Source organism: Cavia porcellus, unplaced genomic scaffold (genome assembly GCF_034190915.1).
Source record: "Cavia porcellus strain 051 isolate PalLab524CR breed Dunkin Hartley unplaced genomic scaffold, mCavPor4.1 scaffold_26, whole genome shotgun sequence".
In the NCBI taxonomy this organism is placed as follows: Eukaryota; Metazoa; Chordata; class Mammalia; order Rodentia; family Caviidae; genus Cavia; species Cavia porcellus.
This window is the reverse complement of record NW_026947509.1, coordinates 41,410,223-41,428,675: the sequence shown is the minus strand read 5'-3', so window position 1 is coordinate 41,428,675 and position 18,453 is coordinate 41,410,223. Positions and strand designations below refer to the sequence as shown.

Genomic DNA, 18,453 nt, shown 5'->3' with positions numbered 1-18,453 from the left:
GAGATAAACAGTAAGGCAACACAGGAATTGACTTATAGCTGACATGGACTAAATGTGACAACTGTTGCTACAATTAAACAGTAACTATAGATTTAACAAAGCTTTACAGTTATACCATTAAAAATACAGGGTTTGGGGTGAGGGAATGCAAAAAAGAAACTTAAAAACTTTTAGCTCTGTGATATATATGAAAAGGAAACAAAAGTGCTCTTACAAGGATAAGACAAAACTCACAAGAGAAAAGAGATACAAAGAGGGTCAAAAAAGAAATTACACAGTGAAAATAAGAGAATACTTTGGAGAACAGTTAACTGCAGAAGTGAGAAGCAGAAAAAGATTACAAGCGAGGCGTGGACCAAAGGAAACTGAGAGAAGGTAGGAAAAAGGAAAATGGAAAAAAGGAAACAAAAGACCCTAAAAATAATGCTTAATGTTAAAAAAAAAAAAAGTAAAAACCCATCGGAGTGAAGAAAAACAGAATTTCTGACTTCAGGGGCAGTTTGGGGGCAGCATCCCATTCCAGGTGTGTCCCTACTGTCGCCAGCGGCCAGCAGGGGGAAGCAGTCAGAGCGCAGGGCTGTGCCCAGGCAGCAGGGCAGGCCAGGGGGAGCCGCTCCCCGGCCTCCATCATCACCCTCTGCTGCCTTCACCGCTCCCTGCTGAGGCTCCACCTCAAATCTGCAGCAACTTGCTGCAGCGGCGAGGGAGGGGTCCCCAGCAGTCCCCCCTCGTCACGCACACACGCACAGCGCGTGGCCAGGAAGCCGCCTGGAGACCCTGGCACCGTCTGGTCACCTTGGCCCTGCTTTCCAGGGAGCTGTGGGAGTCCCCTTCCTTCCGATCACCTCCCGCCACCTGTTTCTCTGCAAGCTGTGGCGCCCTGACCCCAGAACTGCAGCTCTGGCTCCCAGCGCCAGCCTGAGTGAGAAGCACCGAGGGCCCTGGCTCAGCTCCAGATTGGGTAGAGGCCGCGCCGCAGCGGCGGGGTCACGGGGAACAAGACGCCGGGCTGGAGTTCCCCTGCTGCTGCCGCAGCCTCAGCCCCCAGACTGGAAGCCCTGAGCAGAGGCGACATAGGGGTCGCACGAACTGAAAGGAGAAAAATGCCGTTTGTGGCACCTGCGTACCCATAGCCGTGCACGGGCGTGCGGCACCTGGTTTCTATCAGGCTGGAAGCGCGCTCTGAATCAGACTCTGAATTAGAGACCACTCAAAAAATCTTTCAAGAAGACTTTATTTTTAATGTAAAAGTTCTATTTCTTGTGAGGCAGCAACAAGTGTTCAGGTACAAGGAATATGTAAGTACATAACAATACCTGTTAGCATTGGAAATGCTGTTTTTTTGGAGAATTTCTGTTACAAAACAAAAAATGTTTAAATTGCATTTTAAAAAGATTACAGCTTCAACAGAGATGAAAAATGCAGTTTAAAAAACATAAATTATATTCAACAGGACTGTATAAACGAAATATTGTTCAGAACTGCTCTGCTTATCACTAAGCAGAATGAAACAAACTTTAAAGTGCAGAGTTAAGTATTTGTAGCTTAATTTTGCAAACTCAGCGCTTCCTGTGTGCAGTTCTGACACCAAAAACCCCAGGGTTACGGGAATGGATATGAAGTTTAGAATGGTGAATTTATAAGGGGGCAGAGGACAGGAAGTGAAAAGCCCCGTGTCACTATGCACGGCAAACATGGGCTCCTAAAAGTAAGAACAGCCGATTTGGTTACAGACGGTGCTTATCTTCCTTAAAACCCTCACAACCCAGTCCTGATCCTGGGGACGGGGAGCGGTCAGTGCTGCCCTTCGGTAATGTCCTCTAGTGAAAGCCAGTGCTTTTTAACCAGGAGAAAGGAAACGGCCTTTCCTAAAGGCTGCTATGCTCTGTGGCTATAAGTACAAGAGGCATTTTACCCAACACCAGCTGGTTTAAAAAACTTCTGGCATCTATTCTCACCGCAAACCAAAGAGGCAAGAGACAAAACTAGAATTTTAAAAACATAATTGCTCACAGAAGCCACATAAATAATACAGACTTAGTCATAATGACAAACAGGACATCTATTATTTTGAGGGTAAAAAACAGATAAGACTGACAAAAATAACTACAGAATAATAACTTTATGCTGAAACATACGTGCCACCCATTTTTTTTTGCCATGAGAGTATTATTTGAAAAAATTCAAATTATCTTACTGAAGCTATTCTGCTGTGTTCTATACAGTTTTCTATAGAATAACATGGCCATTCTGGAGTGTGAGTAGAATACATTATGCATTCTGAGAGTAAACCCCATTAAAAAAAATCACCTCAGAATGAAGGTTAAATGAAACTGCTGGATGAACCTACAGTTCCAGGCACAGTTCCAGGCTGCGCTGGAACTCACAGGCTTCCGGATTAGCCCTTTGGCAGTGGCAGTTCAAGCTGTTTGTGTCTGGACCACTTACCCCTCCTGCAAACTTCAGGCTATTTTCTCCCAAACTGAAGTGATGTAATCATTTACCTGCAAATTCACATTCTGCTTATAGCCAAATTAGAAGTTCTATTTAAAATAATAGACCTGAAATTTGTTCTTTCATTCAGACTTTACTTTTTTTTTGGTCTTTTTCGTTTTTATCAGTAACAGGGATCGAACTCACGACTGCCTGCTTGGAAGGCAGGCGCTTATGCCGCTGAGCTAAACCCCCAGCCCCCATTCTGACTTTACATTAAGGATACATAAAACTACAGAAAGGCATAAATTTGCAAGTGAATACAACATAAGAAAAGAAAAATTGTCACAAAGTGACATTCTTGTAAAACACCCTTATGACTAGTGGAAATGGAGATAGAAAAGGAAGCACAAGGCAAAGGAAAGACTTGGAAAAAAAATCTGATGATTTAAAAAAGTACAGCAAAGCCTTGATTTTAACTATCTCTTGGCCATTCATACCAACTCACCTGCCTTCAGTTTTTCTTTTGTATTTCCTACACAGTGAGGCTCCTTACTTGTGAAAGGGTAAAGTTAAAAAGGTGTAACAAAGCAGGCAATGAATGAATCAACATACTCAAAACCCAACTAATCGGAACATAGACCCCAAACAAGGGCGTTCTTCATTGCTCAAGAGGTCTAACTGAAGTTCTGGCTGCAAAAAGAGGAATTCATCAGTCCTACTAACCAAAGCCTGACAGATTCATTTCTATGTGTGAGTTTACCCGGTTTACCTAAGTCTCCACTTTAATGTCTACAAAGGGCATGTTTTAAAAGGTGCAGGAAAGTGAGTCCTACATTTCTTGCTCGTGCTCAGCAGAGCTTCTGGTAACACACAGCCCACTTCACACACACGCTTAGGTTTGCCACTGCTGAGCTAGGTGGTTCCTGGGGGCACACTTCTGGACAAGCTGACTTACCAACCTCCTAATGCTATCTCTTTTGTAAGGGCATGAAATTTTTCTGCCTATAGAATATACAGAAAGAAGTGAATTATTGCATATTATGGTAGTATATAAAGCTATTAAAAGGGTGCTTTTCAAAAATCGTATCGCTTGCTGAAATTCATTTTTAGAAAGAGCAACTTCCTAGTTTGCGTTAGGATGAACTGAAATCCAAAACTGGATTTTTCCAAGATGCCTACCGGAAATTCTTGTCTGTTTTCCCCACTGTGTGTAAATGTTTAAGAGGAAACTAGCAAAACCTGTAGACAGCAAATCTCAGTTGCCAGTCACCTTTATAAAGAAAAAGTTTCACAACTGTGGCTACAGATCGCTACTCAATGGGTCACACTCCCAGCAAACGACTAACCCAGACCAAATCCACAAGACAGTAACATCACAAAAGCAGAGGAAATCCATGCACAGCCAGCTGAGGTCCCCTGGGGCTATGATACAGTGATGCTAAGGTAGGTGACACCTGTGGCAGAGGAGGGCGACCACGTGGCACTTCACAGAAAGCCAAAAGGCTCCTCATTTTCCTCGCTAGCAATCAACACTGGGTAGTTTCCTTTTGGCTCACTTACAAGTCAAGTCTCAATATGGGTGAGGACATTAGAACTCTTCTGACCAGACAGTGACGTGTACAGAGGAAGTGAAGAAAACAGCAGCTTTACAAATATTTCACCCAAAGCACAAACTTCTGACATCAAAGAACTTAAGTCACACAATGTACCAATATTGCTTTTCATCTCTTGTTTTATATATACTTGTTCAATGCATTTACCATCAATTCTTTCTTGGGAGAACACAGTCATGAGCTTGACGTTGCTGGGAAAACGTCAATGATCCCTTTGGTCCCTAAGCTGGAAACAGCTGAGAAAAGCACACATTGAGGACGGAAAGCCAGAAAGAAGAGGCCGCCAAGGCATCTCTGAACATCCTGTTTGCTGCATTTCAGAAAATGTGACACTGGTATCATAAAATAGTCCTTTTCATACAAAAGATGGTTCTTGCAGCACCAGTCGCACCTCCCTTTGGGGAATCGTGTCGGCAGGGGTCGGGGTCTGTGTTTTAAGTCTGATTTGGAAACAAAATGCAGCATGCCCATCCTTCGGGCAGTGAAGGATGAAGCCGGCCTTGGGGGGTGTGGCCTCTGGGCTGCCACTTCCGGCACCTCCCTGACACACGTAGTTGAGGGCAGGCGCCTGCCAGCGCCAGCAGGGTGCAGTGCTGTCATAATGGATCCATTTCCAGAACCACAGTGGATGCGTGCGCACCTACCCTTCCGCCTCCTCGATGGGCTCTGGTGGCTGTGGCAGCAGGGAAGCCGAGGGCGGGATGGTGCTGGTTCCCCGGGAGACACGGTCCTGCTCTGTGCTCGCAGACAGTGAAGCCACAGCAATGGGCTGGATCAGGGTGGTCGTCATCCCGGTGGTGACCGTCAGGCTGTGGCCAGAGCCCTTAAGGGTGAGATCCGCCGTGGGCAGGAGTGGCTTGAGGATGCTGACAAGGCAGAAGGCAGAGCCGCTTTTGGGGATGAAATTCACTTTGTTCTTGTCAGGACAGTAAAAGGCTGGGATTTCATGAAGTTGTTTCGGCCTAGATACAGAACAGAAACTCAAAAGTCACTGGACCACAGGAATGAGCTCTTTTTTTTTTTTTTCCATTTTTTTATTGGTACTGGGGATCAAACTTACGACTGCACACTGGCAAGGCAGGCACTTATGCTGCTGAGCTAAATCCCCAGCCCCAAAACGGGCTCTTTCATCACTGAAACAGCTAGCTTCTCTGCCCCTGAAGGAGTGCAAACTCACTGGAACAGGTGCAAGGACCGTGCTGCTACCCAGTGCTGTGCGTGTGGAGGGGTTGACCTGGCCCCGAGGAAGGGGCCTGAAGTGGGTGGCCTCCTCCCCCAGGATCCCTAGCTCCCCTGAATGGAGGCAAGGAGGATCAACCACGCAGCACACATCTGTTGGAGTGTCACCCTCTGTGGGTCAAATGCTCTCAGAAACCTCTAGAACAATTCCTTGTGTTAACCACTGTCCTTTTCAGAGCAAAAGAATTGTAAATTAAAAAAAAAAAACAGGTCACCCATCTACACAGCAAATACTGGAGGTCATTTCTAAAAAACCAAACCAAAACAAAAAATCAAATTGCTTTTGAGCCAACCAGCCATTTCTTTGCAGTTAAGACAAATCCCAGCTGCCAATATGTAAAACCCAAGAGCTAAACTCAGAACAAGAGCTTTACGCTGAATAGTTAATAGAATGGCCCCATCTTCTCAAGAACTTCTGTGAAAAGATCTAACCAACAAGCATAAAATTATCCAAAGTATTTGGCAAAAATGCAGACGGCAAGTCCTGCTTCCGTATCTACAGATATGATTAATTCTGCCTGGCCACCTGGTTTCAGCAAATTCCCCAGTGATTAGAACCCAGGGAATTCATGGACAAATCTGCAGATAATGGCTTCAATGTTCAGTTAAAACTTAAGGCTGGCATGAAGAAAACAACCAAAATAAGCACAAGTGTGTTCCGAGACCGGCACAGGCACAGCCAGGAGAGTGACAGCTGGCGTTTCCTTGCGGAGATACTGAAGAGATGTGAAGCCATGCTCCCTGGAGGGCAAGACCACCCAGAATTTAGGATGCCAGAAGCATCAAAAAAAGTATGCAGAAGAGAAATAGAAGGATCTGAAATATTCAGATTACTCCGGGATGTTCATGATAGAGGAAAGGACAACTATGAATTGGAAGAGGTCACACCTCCACGGTGTATCTCAGTTTTCACAGTAAGAAAACCCTAAGAAGGGCGGCTCTGCAGTCTGTCACTACAACAGAGCTGCAGGGTGGGGGACTGGCGCCACCCATGGTGCTCAGAATCCTCGATCCTCACTAACCCGCTCAATGGCTGTCCTTCAGGCACGACTTGTAAATCAGGAGCTACCGCCACTGGAAATACAAGTCTGCATACCCTTGGGTGAAATCAGTTTAAAATGCAAATAGCAGACCTCTAGAGAGGTACATAGGCGCAGGACAGTGCCATTCCTCAGGGCTCTCGTCTCCAGCCCCCACAGCTGCTTCCATTCTCTCCATCACAGAAGGGAGTTCCCTGCACTGGGGACCAAAAGAACTTTAAAAGTTTTAAGACACTGGAGACCGAAAGTAGGCAAAACCTGAAAGGGATTAGACTCTTGGAAGAAGGAAACCACACTGAGTGAAATCTGTGGTCCATCTTGAACACATGCATTGTTCAGCTCCAAGTGTGAGCGTGACTGGATACAGCTATAAAACCCAGAGCTACAGGGGCTGGGGATTTAGCTCAGCGGCATAAGCACCTGCCTTGCAAGCAGGCGGTCGTGAGTTCAATCCCTGGTACCGATAAAAATGAAAAAGACCAAAAAAAAAAAAAAAAAAAAAAAACCAGAGCCACGGACAGTGCGGGTCAGGCGGGATCTGGCTCAAGTGTGAGGCTGCTTCTGTGGGAATGAGACTGCCACACGTCGCTCCTCTCCCATCCACTTACTTGGAACTCTAATAGTTGGGGGAAATACTTACGAGCACTCCTCGAAGACTTTGACCCTCTCACAGCCCTCCGGAGGCTCCCGCTTGAACATGTAACTGTTGTTAGGCTTGGGGGATGTTGCGTACTTGGGCAAAGGAGAGTTGTTTCCGTTCTCTGCAAGAAATGTCACACCATGTCACTGAAATGCACTGCACAGTGGAGCCATATGTCACCATCTTGGTGTCCCCTGCACAGGAAGCACCAAAGGGCAGGCGTGGTACTGTACTTGTTCCCACTGCTATATCTCACGCAAGTCTCGGGGGAAAAAGGAGACGATCTTGTTACACCGTAACCAACAATAAGACTCCAATTTCTTTTGCATTTAAAGCGATCACAGCCCAGGCCTAATGCTTGGTCCTCAGTAATGAACACTGAGTTGGCTGGCTTTATTTCTGTCCTACACACAGCAAATACACTCGAATGCCACCTGCACTTTTTCAAGTGCCTGAAATGGCTCCCCCAGGGCCACTTGTCAGCACCTTTCAGCCTGTCAGCTAGTTTCTGAGTTAGTCCCTCCTGGTCACAGGGACTGCTCCTCTGGTCAGTCTACACTGCAGGCTGCCAGACTCATCCAAACGAAACATTTACTTCCGCCTGAGCGTCCATTCTCCCTAAGAGGTCAATTCCATTCATTTCCCTACAACTTCCTTCAGAGCCTGCCTCCAACGTTTTTGAAACTTCCAACTAGCTCTGTCAGAAGGACATTTCATCACTCTTAACACCTATTCAGGGCATACATTCAGATTCTTCACGTGCTATGTAACTTTCTCAATTTTCAATCTGTGTCAGCCGCAAACTCCTAGCTGGCAGCAGCACTATGGGTGGCCCTGCTTTCTTATGAAAGACTGTGGGAAACCTATGCTTAACTTTTGAACTGCTCCCGTCTCCAGCCTCTGCACACAGCACCCTAAGCGCCCTCCAGCCTGCCTGGCGAGCTTGCTCTGAACATACCCTGTGTTCCTGTGTCACTGTAAACCTTGTTAGAAACACCACAAACGTACAGCCTTAAAAGCAAAACGTCAAGGTTTCACATTAACTAAAAAGAACTAAGGTAATAAAGCTAGGACCAGTAAAACCACAGAGACCAAAGTGCTTGCCAACACCCATAAGGAAGTTGTATTCATGAAATAAACACTGTGTACACAAGCAGGAGGGGAGCCCGAGGTGGTGAGGCGGCTGCCTCCTCCCGCCCACGTCCCCAAGAGAAAAGCTCCCACAGAATATATGAGGACCCTAAAAGCCCCCAACTAGCACACTGCCTGCTGCAAAGCCCACAATCCTAGGATCCAGAGTTTTCTTTCCCTGCCCACCCTACCAGTGGCGCACACCCAGTACCACGCACCTTTGTCCCTGGGGTCGCCCAGCAGGTCATCAGCGGAGCAGGGGCTCTCCTCGCTGCCCTCGTGGGAAGTGGTGAGGAAGGACGCGGGGGACACAGACTGTGAGCGACTGCTGCTGCTGCTGCCCCTGTCGGCGCCTCCCGGTGTCTGCGTGTCAATGCTTCGGCTGCTGCTGCTCCTCTGGGCCAGTGGGGGAGGTGCGCGATGGCCATCTGGGATGTCCTGTGGCTGTCACCACACGGAACCCACCCTGGGTGACCCTGGCTTTGAGATCCGCTAGCCTTGCCGGTGTTGCAGCCACCCGGTACCCACCGCACACATGAACCATGCTCGACTATGCACTCCAGGCTGCTGGGCACTGAGCCCAGAGCCTCACTGGAGTTAGGTGAGCGCCCCTCACCACCGTGGAGCTGGGTCCCCAGCCCTAAAGGTCATTTTTTAAATCAAAGAATAATAGTGGCAGAAGGGGTGGCACCAAGGTGCAACACCAGGCCCCTCCTAGGACAAGGTCATCCACTATGTCACCCAGTAACTCACAGCAACACAGGGTGAAATCCAGTGGCACCCAGGGAGGCCTGGGAGGCTCCCTAGGGTGAAAGCCTGGCCTTTCCCAATTGTCCCCCTGCTTTTGCTTTAAGCTGAGCCAACCTCTTCCCTAAGGGAGAGAATCTTAAGATAACAGTACAATACCAAATCCTTTCACGGCGAAGCAGGTGCTTACGAAGCCTGCTCCATGACACAGTATTCATACCTAAATGGTCATTTTTCTTCCCGTTTTGTGTGTTCTAGCAGAAGGGTCACAGTGAGCTCAGGATGTCACCCAAAACCAAGTGATAACTGACAACTGACAGCAAGGAAAAGGCAGATTTCAAGCTAGAAAGGATTCTGTCTTATAATCCCCTAAAATTACAAGGTAAACTTTGCTTAAATGAAATTTTAGTAATGAGAGGTGAATCACTGATCAGTGACTCTAAAGGATAAAAAAACAGTTCCTGTTCAAAGACCCTAATTTAAATTGGATCAGTTGCATCTATAAGGTAAAAAATAACGACAATTTCTTAGAAAAATTTTCGGCCACTTGCCAGTGTTGAAGTTTTTCAAATGAGATAACTTTCTATTTTTCACTCAAAAATTAAAGCCACAAGTAAATCTGGAAATTAAAACTGATAATTAGACGACTGCATGTGTGAGGCTGATTTTAAGAGCTAAAATTACTCACAATAAGTTGCTCTTCCTTTTCCCCAGTCTCTTTAATGATTATTTCAATCTCCTGATTCAGTCCTTCCACACTGTTCCGGAAGCGGGAACCTGTTGATTTGGTGATGGGAATTACTGGAACAAGTGTACTCTTTGGAACAGGAGCCTTCACAAAACAAGGGGTGGGGGAGAAGAGAGAGTCAACATTTCTTTCTTTTTTTTTTTTCTTTTGTCTTTTTCTTTTTATCGGTACCGGGGATCGAACTCACGACTGCCTGCTTTCAAGGCAGGCACTTATGCCGATGAGCTAAATCCCCAGCCCCAACATTTCTTTCTTGTTCTCTGAGTTTAAGTGTACGTCCACTGACAACACAAGTGACTAAAAAGCAAAACAAAGCTACAGGCCTCCTGCGTTGTCAAGTACAACGGAAACCCCTACATTCCAGACACACAAGGTAGAATTTTAAAAATTTATTCGCATTATAGGCTGGGAAAGGAATTAGAACCAAGGAAAATCTTAAAATGATGTCAATGTCAGCCAATCTTTTAGGACTGTGAACAGTTTAAAGATTTCAAAACAATTCTAAACTTTCCTAGTGCCACGATCTATTGAAAAGAAACAAGGAATTTATCGAACAAAAAGCATTTTAACTAGAAAACCAAAATCACTTCCAAAGTCCACAAAGATCAGCAAGATTACAAAACTGAAAACAACTTCCCTATGAAATTTATGCATTTACTGTAATGTTTACTGTTTTGTTGAGGAAAAGAAACAATGCAACACAGATTTTTTTTTCTAAAGACTATGTTTAATTTTTAAAATTAAAAATGTCTCGTCACAGTTACTTCTTTTTGAAGGGAACAGCTGATGTCATAACTACAGATACTACTCAGTGTCCTGACAAGACCCTGAAGCAGCACGTGAGGCAACCACTGAGGCTGACAGTGGGCTCCTTGGGCCCTTCGGTGATCACGAGTTTCACTCGGAGGACAACTCACCTCTACTCCCTGTTCAGAACACACAGTGAGCAAACAGGTCGACACAGGCTGCCCAGCTTGCCACAACTGTCCCCATGTTTCCCTCCCTTGATTCTTTTTCCCCGTACTGCAAGGCTGCATCGTTGGTCCCACTCCACTCTTCTTTCATCTTTTCACATTCTGAAGGTTCATGTTCCTTTTCCCTTGCTCCTCGCAGGAGCATCAAAGTTCCTACCTTTACCCTCTGTTTCCTTCCATCTTCTTTCCCTTTCCCCTCTCCTGATCTGGCGCTCACCATCAAAGGGAAGAGTTGGGAGACCCTGAGCTCAGGCAGCCCACGAGGTCTCAGGCATACAGACTTGGTCTGGGCCACTGCACAGCCCCCTCGGAGCCCACAAAGTCCCTGCCTCTCGGGACAGCTGTCCTTGGTGCAGGCCCTTGGCTTCCAGAGACTAGTGATGACTTTCCACCCCACCAGCATCAAAGATCAAATAAAACTTTCCCTGATGCAAGCTGGAGTTAAACTATGAATTTCAAGTAACACTGAGTTGTCTATGGTCAGGATTTTTGGAAGATGAATTATAGATTAATTTCCAAATTTACAAACTGAAAATTATGGATCTACAACTTAGAGGATTTAGCTCCATTTCTTTTGTCTCTTTCTTGAAATAAATATAAAATTACTGTGTGCTGGGAGGAAACATGGACCCACCAGTGTCTCAAGGTTTCCCCTTCTGCCTCCTACAGACACTGCGAAAGTACCCACTGTGAAGGGGCACCCACCCTCCACACCTACCACAGCATCAGCTGCTGTGCACAGAGTGCACCTCACACTTGGCACCGAAGATGAAGCCACCCCTCCAAACCATCAGACCCGCACTGCACACAGGCTCCAGGACTGCAGAGCCACCTCGTGGGGAAGGACGGGGAGGCATTCACCTTCCTACTACGGGTGCCCCCAACCCTACCTGGATGGCCTTGCCCAGGCGGCTCAGTTCTGTGTGAGGTCCTGAAGGCGGTAGTTAAGTTTTAAGAAAGGGCAGACAAGTGGGCACCAATCTAACAGGGTAAGTGCAGGAGAAACACAAACAGACACACAGACAGGCAGACAGGACTGAGTGCGGCACAGAGGAACAGGCCCTGTGCCTCCCAGCTAGAAGGCATCAAGCCTGCCTAATGGGCTCTGCTCAGGACTGCCAAAGAGTTCCAAAATTCATTTCATTTCCATGCTATCCAAGGGGTTTAAGAATCTACTTAAATACAACCTGGCTGTACAGTGAACAGAGTCCATAGAGCTGTGGCCAAGAAAAGCTAGCCACACTGTGCTACTCACTGCCCTCTGTGTAGGCTCTTGCTAGGCTGTTTGGGCTGGGCTTGAACTTGTGCTCTTCATGCCTCAGCCTCCCAGAGTGCTGGGATTACTTTTTCTTTACTACAAAAAGTAAAATCTATCATGGAGGCATGAAAAACTGAATTAAATCACAGGAGGCAGCACCTATTAATAATCCGACGTCCTTTGATCTCGTTATTTTCCTTCTGTGCGCACTTTTAGCAAAAACAGACTAGTATTGTGTAACTAGTACTCTTCTTATCAGATCTCTAGCATCTTTCTATACTTGAAGTGTTTACTTATCAAATCATGTTTATGGTCGCACAGTATTTCATTGCATGAGCACATAAGAAATGCTTATTACTGGACACTTTTCGATGTTTCACTGTTCTACAGAAATGCTGCAGGGAATAGCCTCTTATGTGAGGATTTGCAGACATATTCCAGGATTCTGTCAGGATAAAGCACTGGGATGTAGACTATTACTGCAAAGAATAGGAAAGGTTTTTGGGACTTTGATCCATAACAACAAAATATTTGTATTCCTTACGCTTCTCTCTACACTGTAAGAAAAGGTGTATTTTAAACCAAACTCGAAACATTGGCTTTAGTTTCTCTTACCCTCAGGGCAAGTTTCACACGTTAAAAAGCGCTCATTCTTTGTATGTCATTGCCTATGAGTAAAGGGGAACATTTAAAATAACCACCAACTAACTGCAGCGGGCACCGCTGATGGGCTCCAGTCCACCTGAAGGAGCTCTTCTCTGGTGTTTACATATTAACACTTTATTCGCACTGAAAAGACCGTTTAATTTTATTACTCAAACTGTGTGTATTTTATTGTACACTTAAAGGTCACTTCTTCTTTTTTTTTTTTTTTTTTTTTAAGTGTCTGTTCACCCTTTCCTGGGATTTGCATACCTTCGTCTCTCAAGTTTGCATTTTTACCTCAGCCCTTTGTGGTACATACTGTGATTATCTTATTTTAAACTTCATTCCTGATGTTTCCATCTTGCAGCCATCTTCACAGTTAACTTCACTCATCTTTTCTTTTTTATTTAATTGAATTCAGAACCTCATGCTTGCCAGGCAGAAGCTATACCCCTGAGCTATATCCCTGGCCCTCTTTTCTTTTGTTGATTGTGAGTTTTGGGTCCTAGAAATCCTTTCCCTATGCTGAGGTTACAGTGCAATTCACTAATGTTTCCTTTCAACATATAAATGGTTTCTTGTTTACATTTAGATCCTCACCCATTCAGATATAGGGTGAGTTCTAAGTTTATCTTTTTTAAATAGCTGTCCCAACCATTTCCAACTAGTTGTCCCAGCACTAGTTATCAGAAGTTCATCTCTGACCATGTGTTAATTCCTATCCATACTTGAGTTTGGCCTTCTCGTCCTGTTCTTCTGGTCCACTCTACTAGTAGAGGAACACATCGGCTTTAATTTAAAAAGGTTTCAGCTGGGCGTGGCGTGAACACCTATAATCCTAGCATTTGGGAGGCTGAGGCACAGGGATCACAGCAAGTTCAAGACCAGCCTGGGCTACAAAGTGAGCTCGAGACCAGTGTATACTGCATACCAAGACCCTGTCTCAAAAAATCCTCTTCAGTTTTCCTTTTTCATAATTTTCCTTATTACACTCAAAGGTTTTCTCTATCGAAATAAGCACCAACTTTTGTCTAATCCTGTATGAAACTTTGTTTACAGAAATGTTTTACTGCAATTGTATTATGATCACAAACTAAATTAGGGAGCACTATGTAAATAATCCCACTCAAGCATAGGGAACTTCTTCACATTTGTTTCAGTTTACTGTGTGACTTTCAGCAGTTCATAAAATTTTTCTGTCTAATGTTTTGTAGTTATTAATTTCATTTGGGGGGTTATGAATCAGGATCTCATTATATAGTTCAGACAGGCCCTGAACTCACAAAGACCCTCCTTCCTCAGTCTCTCTGCATGTGGGATTACAGGTGTGCCCCGAAAGAGTATTATTACACTTGAAGCAGCTGAGGGCTCTGTCATTTCAGGCAACCACTGACTTCTTCCTAACTGGCAACACCTCTCGCATTTTCCTAATTGTGATAAAGCCAATGGGTCCCTGAGAAAAGCTCTTGTTAAGAGGGGGCTGTAGATTATCCCACCTTCAAAAAATATAATGCCCAATAATTGTTCAGGAAGAATAAAGAATTTTCCCAGCAAAACCATCTATGTATCATGAAATCCAAACCAAAAATGGTAAATTATAAAAGTTATCCCAAGAGTGGAAGAACCTGCAAACTTCTTAAACAATAGAAAAGAATCTCTAGGAAAAAAATACAGAAAACACTTTACACAAGAAGAAAGTGAACCCAACTCAATAACTGAAACTTGAGGAATACTGTAGCGAAAGATAGTCATGAAAACTTGCCTGAAACATCTTACTGACAAATACTCCCCCACTCCACGTTCAACAAAAAGGGCAGAATTCAGAACTCACTGTCTGCAGTGTTAGCACATTCTCAACAAGGGTGGCAGAGAGAAAAAGATGAAAAGCTCCTTTCATGCACAGAGCCCTGGGTTCCACATCCAACCCCCAAAACCTTAGGAAAGGCTGGCAATGTCTTGAGCTGTGGAAGGTGAGCCACTGGACAACTCTTTCCTATTTCACTTAAAATACACAGAGATGCAGTTTTTATTGGATGTTTTTGTTCTTAAGACCGACTGCCCCGTTCATGTCTTGTCTATTAAGGCGCTGCCTCAATGGCTACAGAGACTGAGCACTGCCACCTGACCCCTGCAGACAGGACCCTGTGGGCACCGGAAACACAGCTAGGCTGCACAGCCTTGCCTGGCCTGGCCCAGGCCCTGGGGTCTGGCCTGGTGACAGGTGCTGTGCAAGGTGTGGGACCATCCCCAAGCAACCTCGGAATCACACCTCAGAGAAGAAACCTTCAGCTGTCAGAGCCATTTCCCCCACATCTGCAGCCATAAGCAGCTACAACCCTACTGGCTAGTCTGTGGGGTGGGCTCCCCTGGACATCTGTCACACAAGGAGCCATTCCTAGCTGGATCCTGAGCCCGAGCCGCGCTCTTGATGAATACACTGGACACACAGTAAATACGGCACTGCTTCTCTGGTCTGATAAACAAAGTGTAAGTAATGACCACGATGTATACAGATACTGGGAAACAATGAAAACGTTCAACTGAGAAGGGGAATGATGGGGAATGGGAGTGGAAAGAAGGGACAACAACAAAAAGAATAGTAGGAAAAAATGGAAACAAAGCTTTGCTAAATGAGGGAAAGAGGTGGGGAAGGGGAATGGCAAAAAGCAGGAGCAAGATACATGAATGTCTGGGTGCCAATGACCTATGCTGAATGCTATCACTATGGAGAGCTAAAATGTACCAATAAAATCTTAAAAACCAAAACAAATAAAGTAATTTTGTATCTGGCTTCTTTTCCTTAGCAAGTTTTCAGGGATCATATATGTAATGTGTATCGGTACCCCATTTCTTTCTATTATCACGTCATGCTACAACACAGATACACAACAGTTTACCCATGTACCAGCTGAAAGGCACCCTGCTGTCTGTATCTCTGGGCATCGTAAGTTGGGCTGCAGTCACTATCTGTGTGCAAGTTCTTATGTGGCCACATTTTCAGGAAGCACACAGTGCTATGCAGTGTGCCTGGCCACTGACCAGTTCAGCACAGTTCCGCTCCTCTCTTCCTCCTCTTGGGCACACTGAGCCTGTCCTGGTGGTTACACAACCAAGCAGAGGAGGAGAGGCTTACGATGACAACTCCACGATTAGCCTCATGAGGAACTGCTACAATTTTCTCCAGAACAACTGCACCATTTTCCATTTTTACCAGTAAAATATGAGGATTCCAATCTTTCTATATCCTGACCCTGGTTATCATCTGTCTTTTAAATTACAGCCTTCGTGGTGGCTAAAGTGGCACCTCTTTGAATTCCGAATTTTACTTTCCTGTTGACAATTATTATTGAGTATCTTTTGTACATGGCTCTTTGGCTATTTGTGTATCTTCCTTAGAAAGTCTATTCAAATCTTTTACTTGGTTTTCTTTCTTTTTTTTTTTTTTTTTTTTGATACTAGAGATCAAACTCACAACTTCGTGTTTGCCAAGCAGGCACTTAAGCCGCTAAGCTAAATCCCCAGCCCCTTATACTTGTTTTTAAGTTGGACTGTATCTTGGTTACTTTTCTAAGATAAAATACCTGACACCCAAAATGAAGGAAGAAAGGTCTATTTAGCTCACAGTTTTTGGAGGTTTCAGTGCAGTCAGCTGGCTCCAAGGCAGAGGGCATGGTACAGAGGCAACACTTGAAAGGAGCAGCCAGCAAAAGCACTTGGAGCAGAAGCGGTAAAGAGGAAGCCTCTTCTCCCTTACACCGTTCACAGGCCACCCCCTCCAAGGCAGGCACAGGCTCACACAATCTCCTTGCCCTCCTCTTCAACAGGAGGAACCAGGAATATTTACAAAGAAAGAACTATGGCTCCCTGCTAAGTCCTAAACTTTGAAACTTCTCAAGTTGACACAATGTATCAATAACAGACTTTTATCTTTTTACTGAGTTGCAACATCCTTTATATATACTGCAGACACTAATGTGTTGCCAGATGATGATTTGTGAGTATTTTCTCCTATCCTGTGGTCTAGCTTTTCACTTTCTTGATAGTACACTTTAAGGCACAAGTTTTAATTCTAATGATACAGTTTTATCTATTTGCTTACGCTTTTGATGCCATAGCTAAGAAACCACTGCCTAGTTCAACATCACATCTTTCTCTAAGTGGTGCTAGGACTGTTAAACCCAAGGCTTTTCACATCGAGCTCTACCCCAGCCCTTCCTTCGTGTTTTCACTTTGAGACTAAGTCACTATATTACTCTGCTGGCTCACCAGGGCTCAAATCATGATCCCCCACAGTCACTAATCCACAGAGTTACTCTTACATGTGGGGACTGAGGTAGGAATTATTTTTAAGTGATATTTTAAAGGCAAAAATTGGCTTAATCTTTCATTTTCATATCTCATTCACATTAGCCGGTGTGTAACTCCAGACTGTGAGGTTAGGAGAGCTACAGTAGAATCCCAACTCTGTCTCTTATGACTTTCAACAAGGTATCTGACCTCTTTGGGCCTTGATTTCCTACTCTGTAGAACCTTAAGATGAAGATTAAACACCAGTAAAATGTACAAATACTGCTCACATGCGTCCCACTTAGCAAGTCAGCTAAGTCCAGCTATTAATTATCCCCTTCCAAGTGGCACTGGAGTTCGTGTGTCCTCAATCAGTGTCACAGATTCTATCCTACCCAAGGCTACCCCATTTCTTACTAATTCTATTCTTGCCTCTAAACTTGTTCTCTTCCAAATTCACTGTCTTTTCTCAACCCTACTGTAAAATGCATACCTGACCATCCACAAAAACACTTCTACCGTGCTGCCAGGATGGTAACCACAGAGCCACAGAGACTTTCAGGTCTGGCTGCTGCTGTCCTCTCCAGTCTAGTCCCCTCTGCTAATCTATCAGGAATAAACCAGACACTACTTTCTCTGAAAAGCCTTTCCACACGGTTTTATCCTCAATTCAAGGATAAAAACTCTTGCTGTGACACTGTGTACTGTTACTATCGACACACTCATTCATCCTGCAGTAATGGGCCACTCATGGCTCTGAGACACAATGGGGTGTCAGTGCCTCGAGTCACCACGCTCCCTAGTGAGCCCCATGCTCCACTCCCCTAGTCACAGGGCAGCGATGCAACAGCGGCAGGTGAGGAATGGTTTAACCCTCACAGCACTTTTCCTCTTAGGGAGAAACCACCATAACAAAGCCACACCAGTAACTTCATGGAAAATGTTCCACGTTTAGAGTCTGACCATTTCCACGAAGCATGACCACCACTATTTTAACAATTAACAATGCACATAGGCCTGCTCTTTGGTGGGCTGTGAACAGTCAATAAAACAACTCAAATAGTGAAGATGTTTGGTATTTCAGTACACAAATTTCAAGCTAGACAAATTTTTTTTTTAATCAGTACCGGGGATCGAACTCAAGCCCGCATACTTGCAAGGCAGACGCTTATGCCACTGAGCTAAATCTCCAGCCCTCAAATTTATGATTTAACTTGCTAAATTTTGAGTTCTTGCCTTCTTTGCAAATGGGTGCTTTAAAACTGAGTATGCAGGAATTTCATGCAGTCATATTTATTGAATTCGACTTTCAAAGGGAAAGGTTTTGGATGACTTTACTACTTTGAAATTGTTCATGTTTATGAAACAAAAAACTCACTTCAGCCAGGAGCAGTGGTATGTACCTATATATGTACCCCGCATTCTGGGAGGAGAGACAGGACCACAAGTTAGAGCAGCCTGGACAACTTAGCAAGACCCTGTTTCAAAATAAAATCTAAAAAGGGAAGGGACATAGCTTAGTACAAAGACCCTGGGACCCTGGATTCAATTCTCAGTATTTCACCCCAAAAATCATTTCAGAAACTTAACTCTTATAGCTCTTAATTCAATAAAACTCCATTTTAACTCTTAGTGAGAGCAAAAACATGAATAAGGACTAAAAACCAAACTCATCTCTCAGAAATAAACACAAGC

The 18,453-nt window shown here is 44.7% G+C and overlaps 2 protein-coding genes across 13 annotated transcripts in view; one reads left to right on the top strand and one right to left on the bottom strand.

Annotated features, from left to right (window-relative positions):
• Ica1l (islet cell autoantigen 1 like) overlaps positions 1-15,249 on the top strand; it is a 129,513-nt gene extending 114,264 nt beyond the window's left edge. For 9 of the 11 annotated variants that reach the window (XM_063237266.1, XM_063237264.1, XM_063237274.1 and 6 more), the window contains one exon: positions 14,555-15,249. In XM_063237266.1, the coding sequence (XP_063093336.1) occupies positions 14,555-14,796 (242 nt within the window). In that variant the 3' untranslated portion in view covers positions 14,797-15,249. Of the gene's footprint in view, positions 1-813; positions 3,518-14,554 lie in introns of those variants that run through there. The other 2 variants (XM_063237270.1, XM_063237272.1) reach the window with 1 other exon arrangement.
• Fam117b (family with sequence similarity 117 member B) overlaps positions 1,219-18,453 on the bottom strand; it is a 65,563-nt gene continuing 48,328 nt past the window's right edge. For both annotated transcript variants that reach the window (XM_063237263.1, XM_063237262.1), the window contains 4 exons: positions 9,535-9,678; positions 8,318-8,543; positions 6,969-7,089; positions 1,219-5,011 (listed from right to left, as the gene is read on the bottom strand). In XM_063237263.1, the coding sequence (XP_063093333.1) occupies positions 4,690-5,011; positions 6,969-7,089; positions 8,318-8,543; positions 9,535-9,678 (813 nt within the window). In that variant the 3' untranslated portion in view covers positions 1,219-4,689. The remainder of the gene's footprint in view (positions 5,012-6,968; positions 7,090-8,317; positions 8,544-9,534; positions 9,679-18,453) is intronic.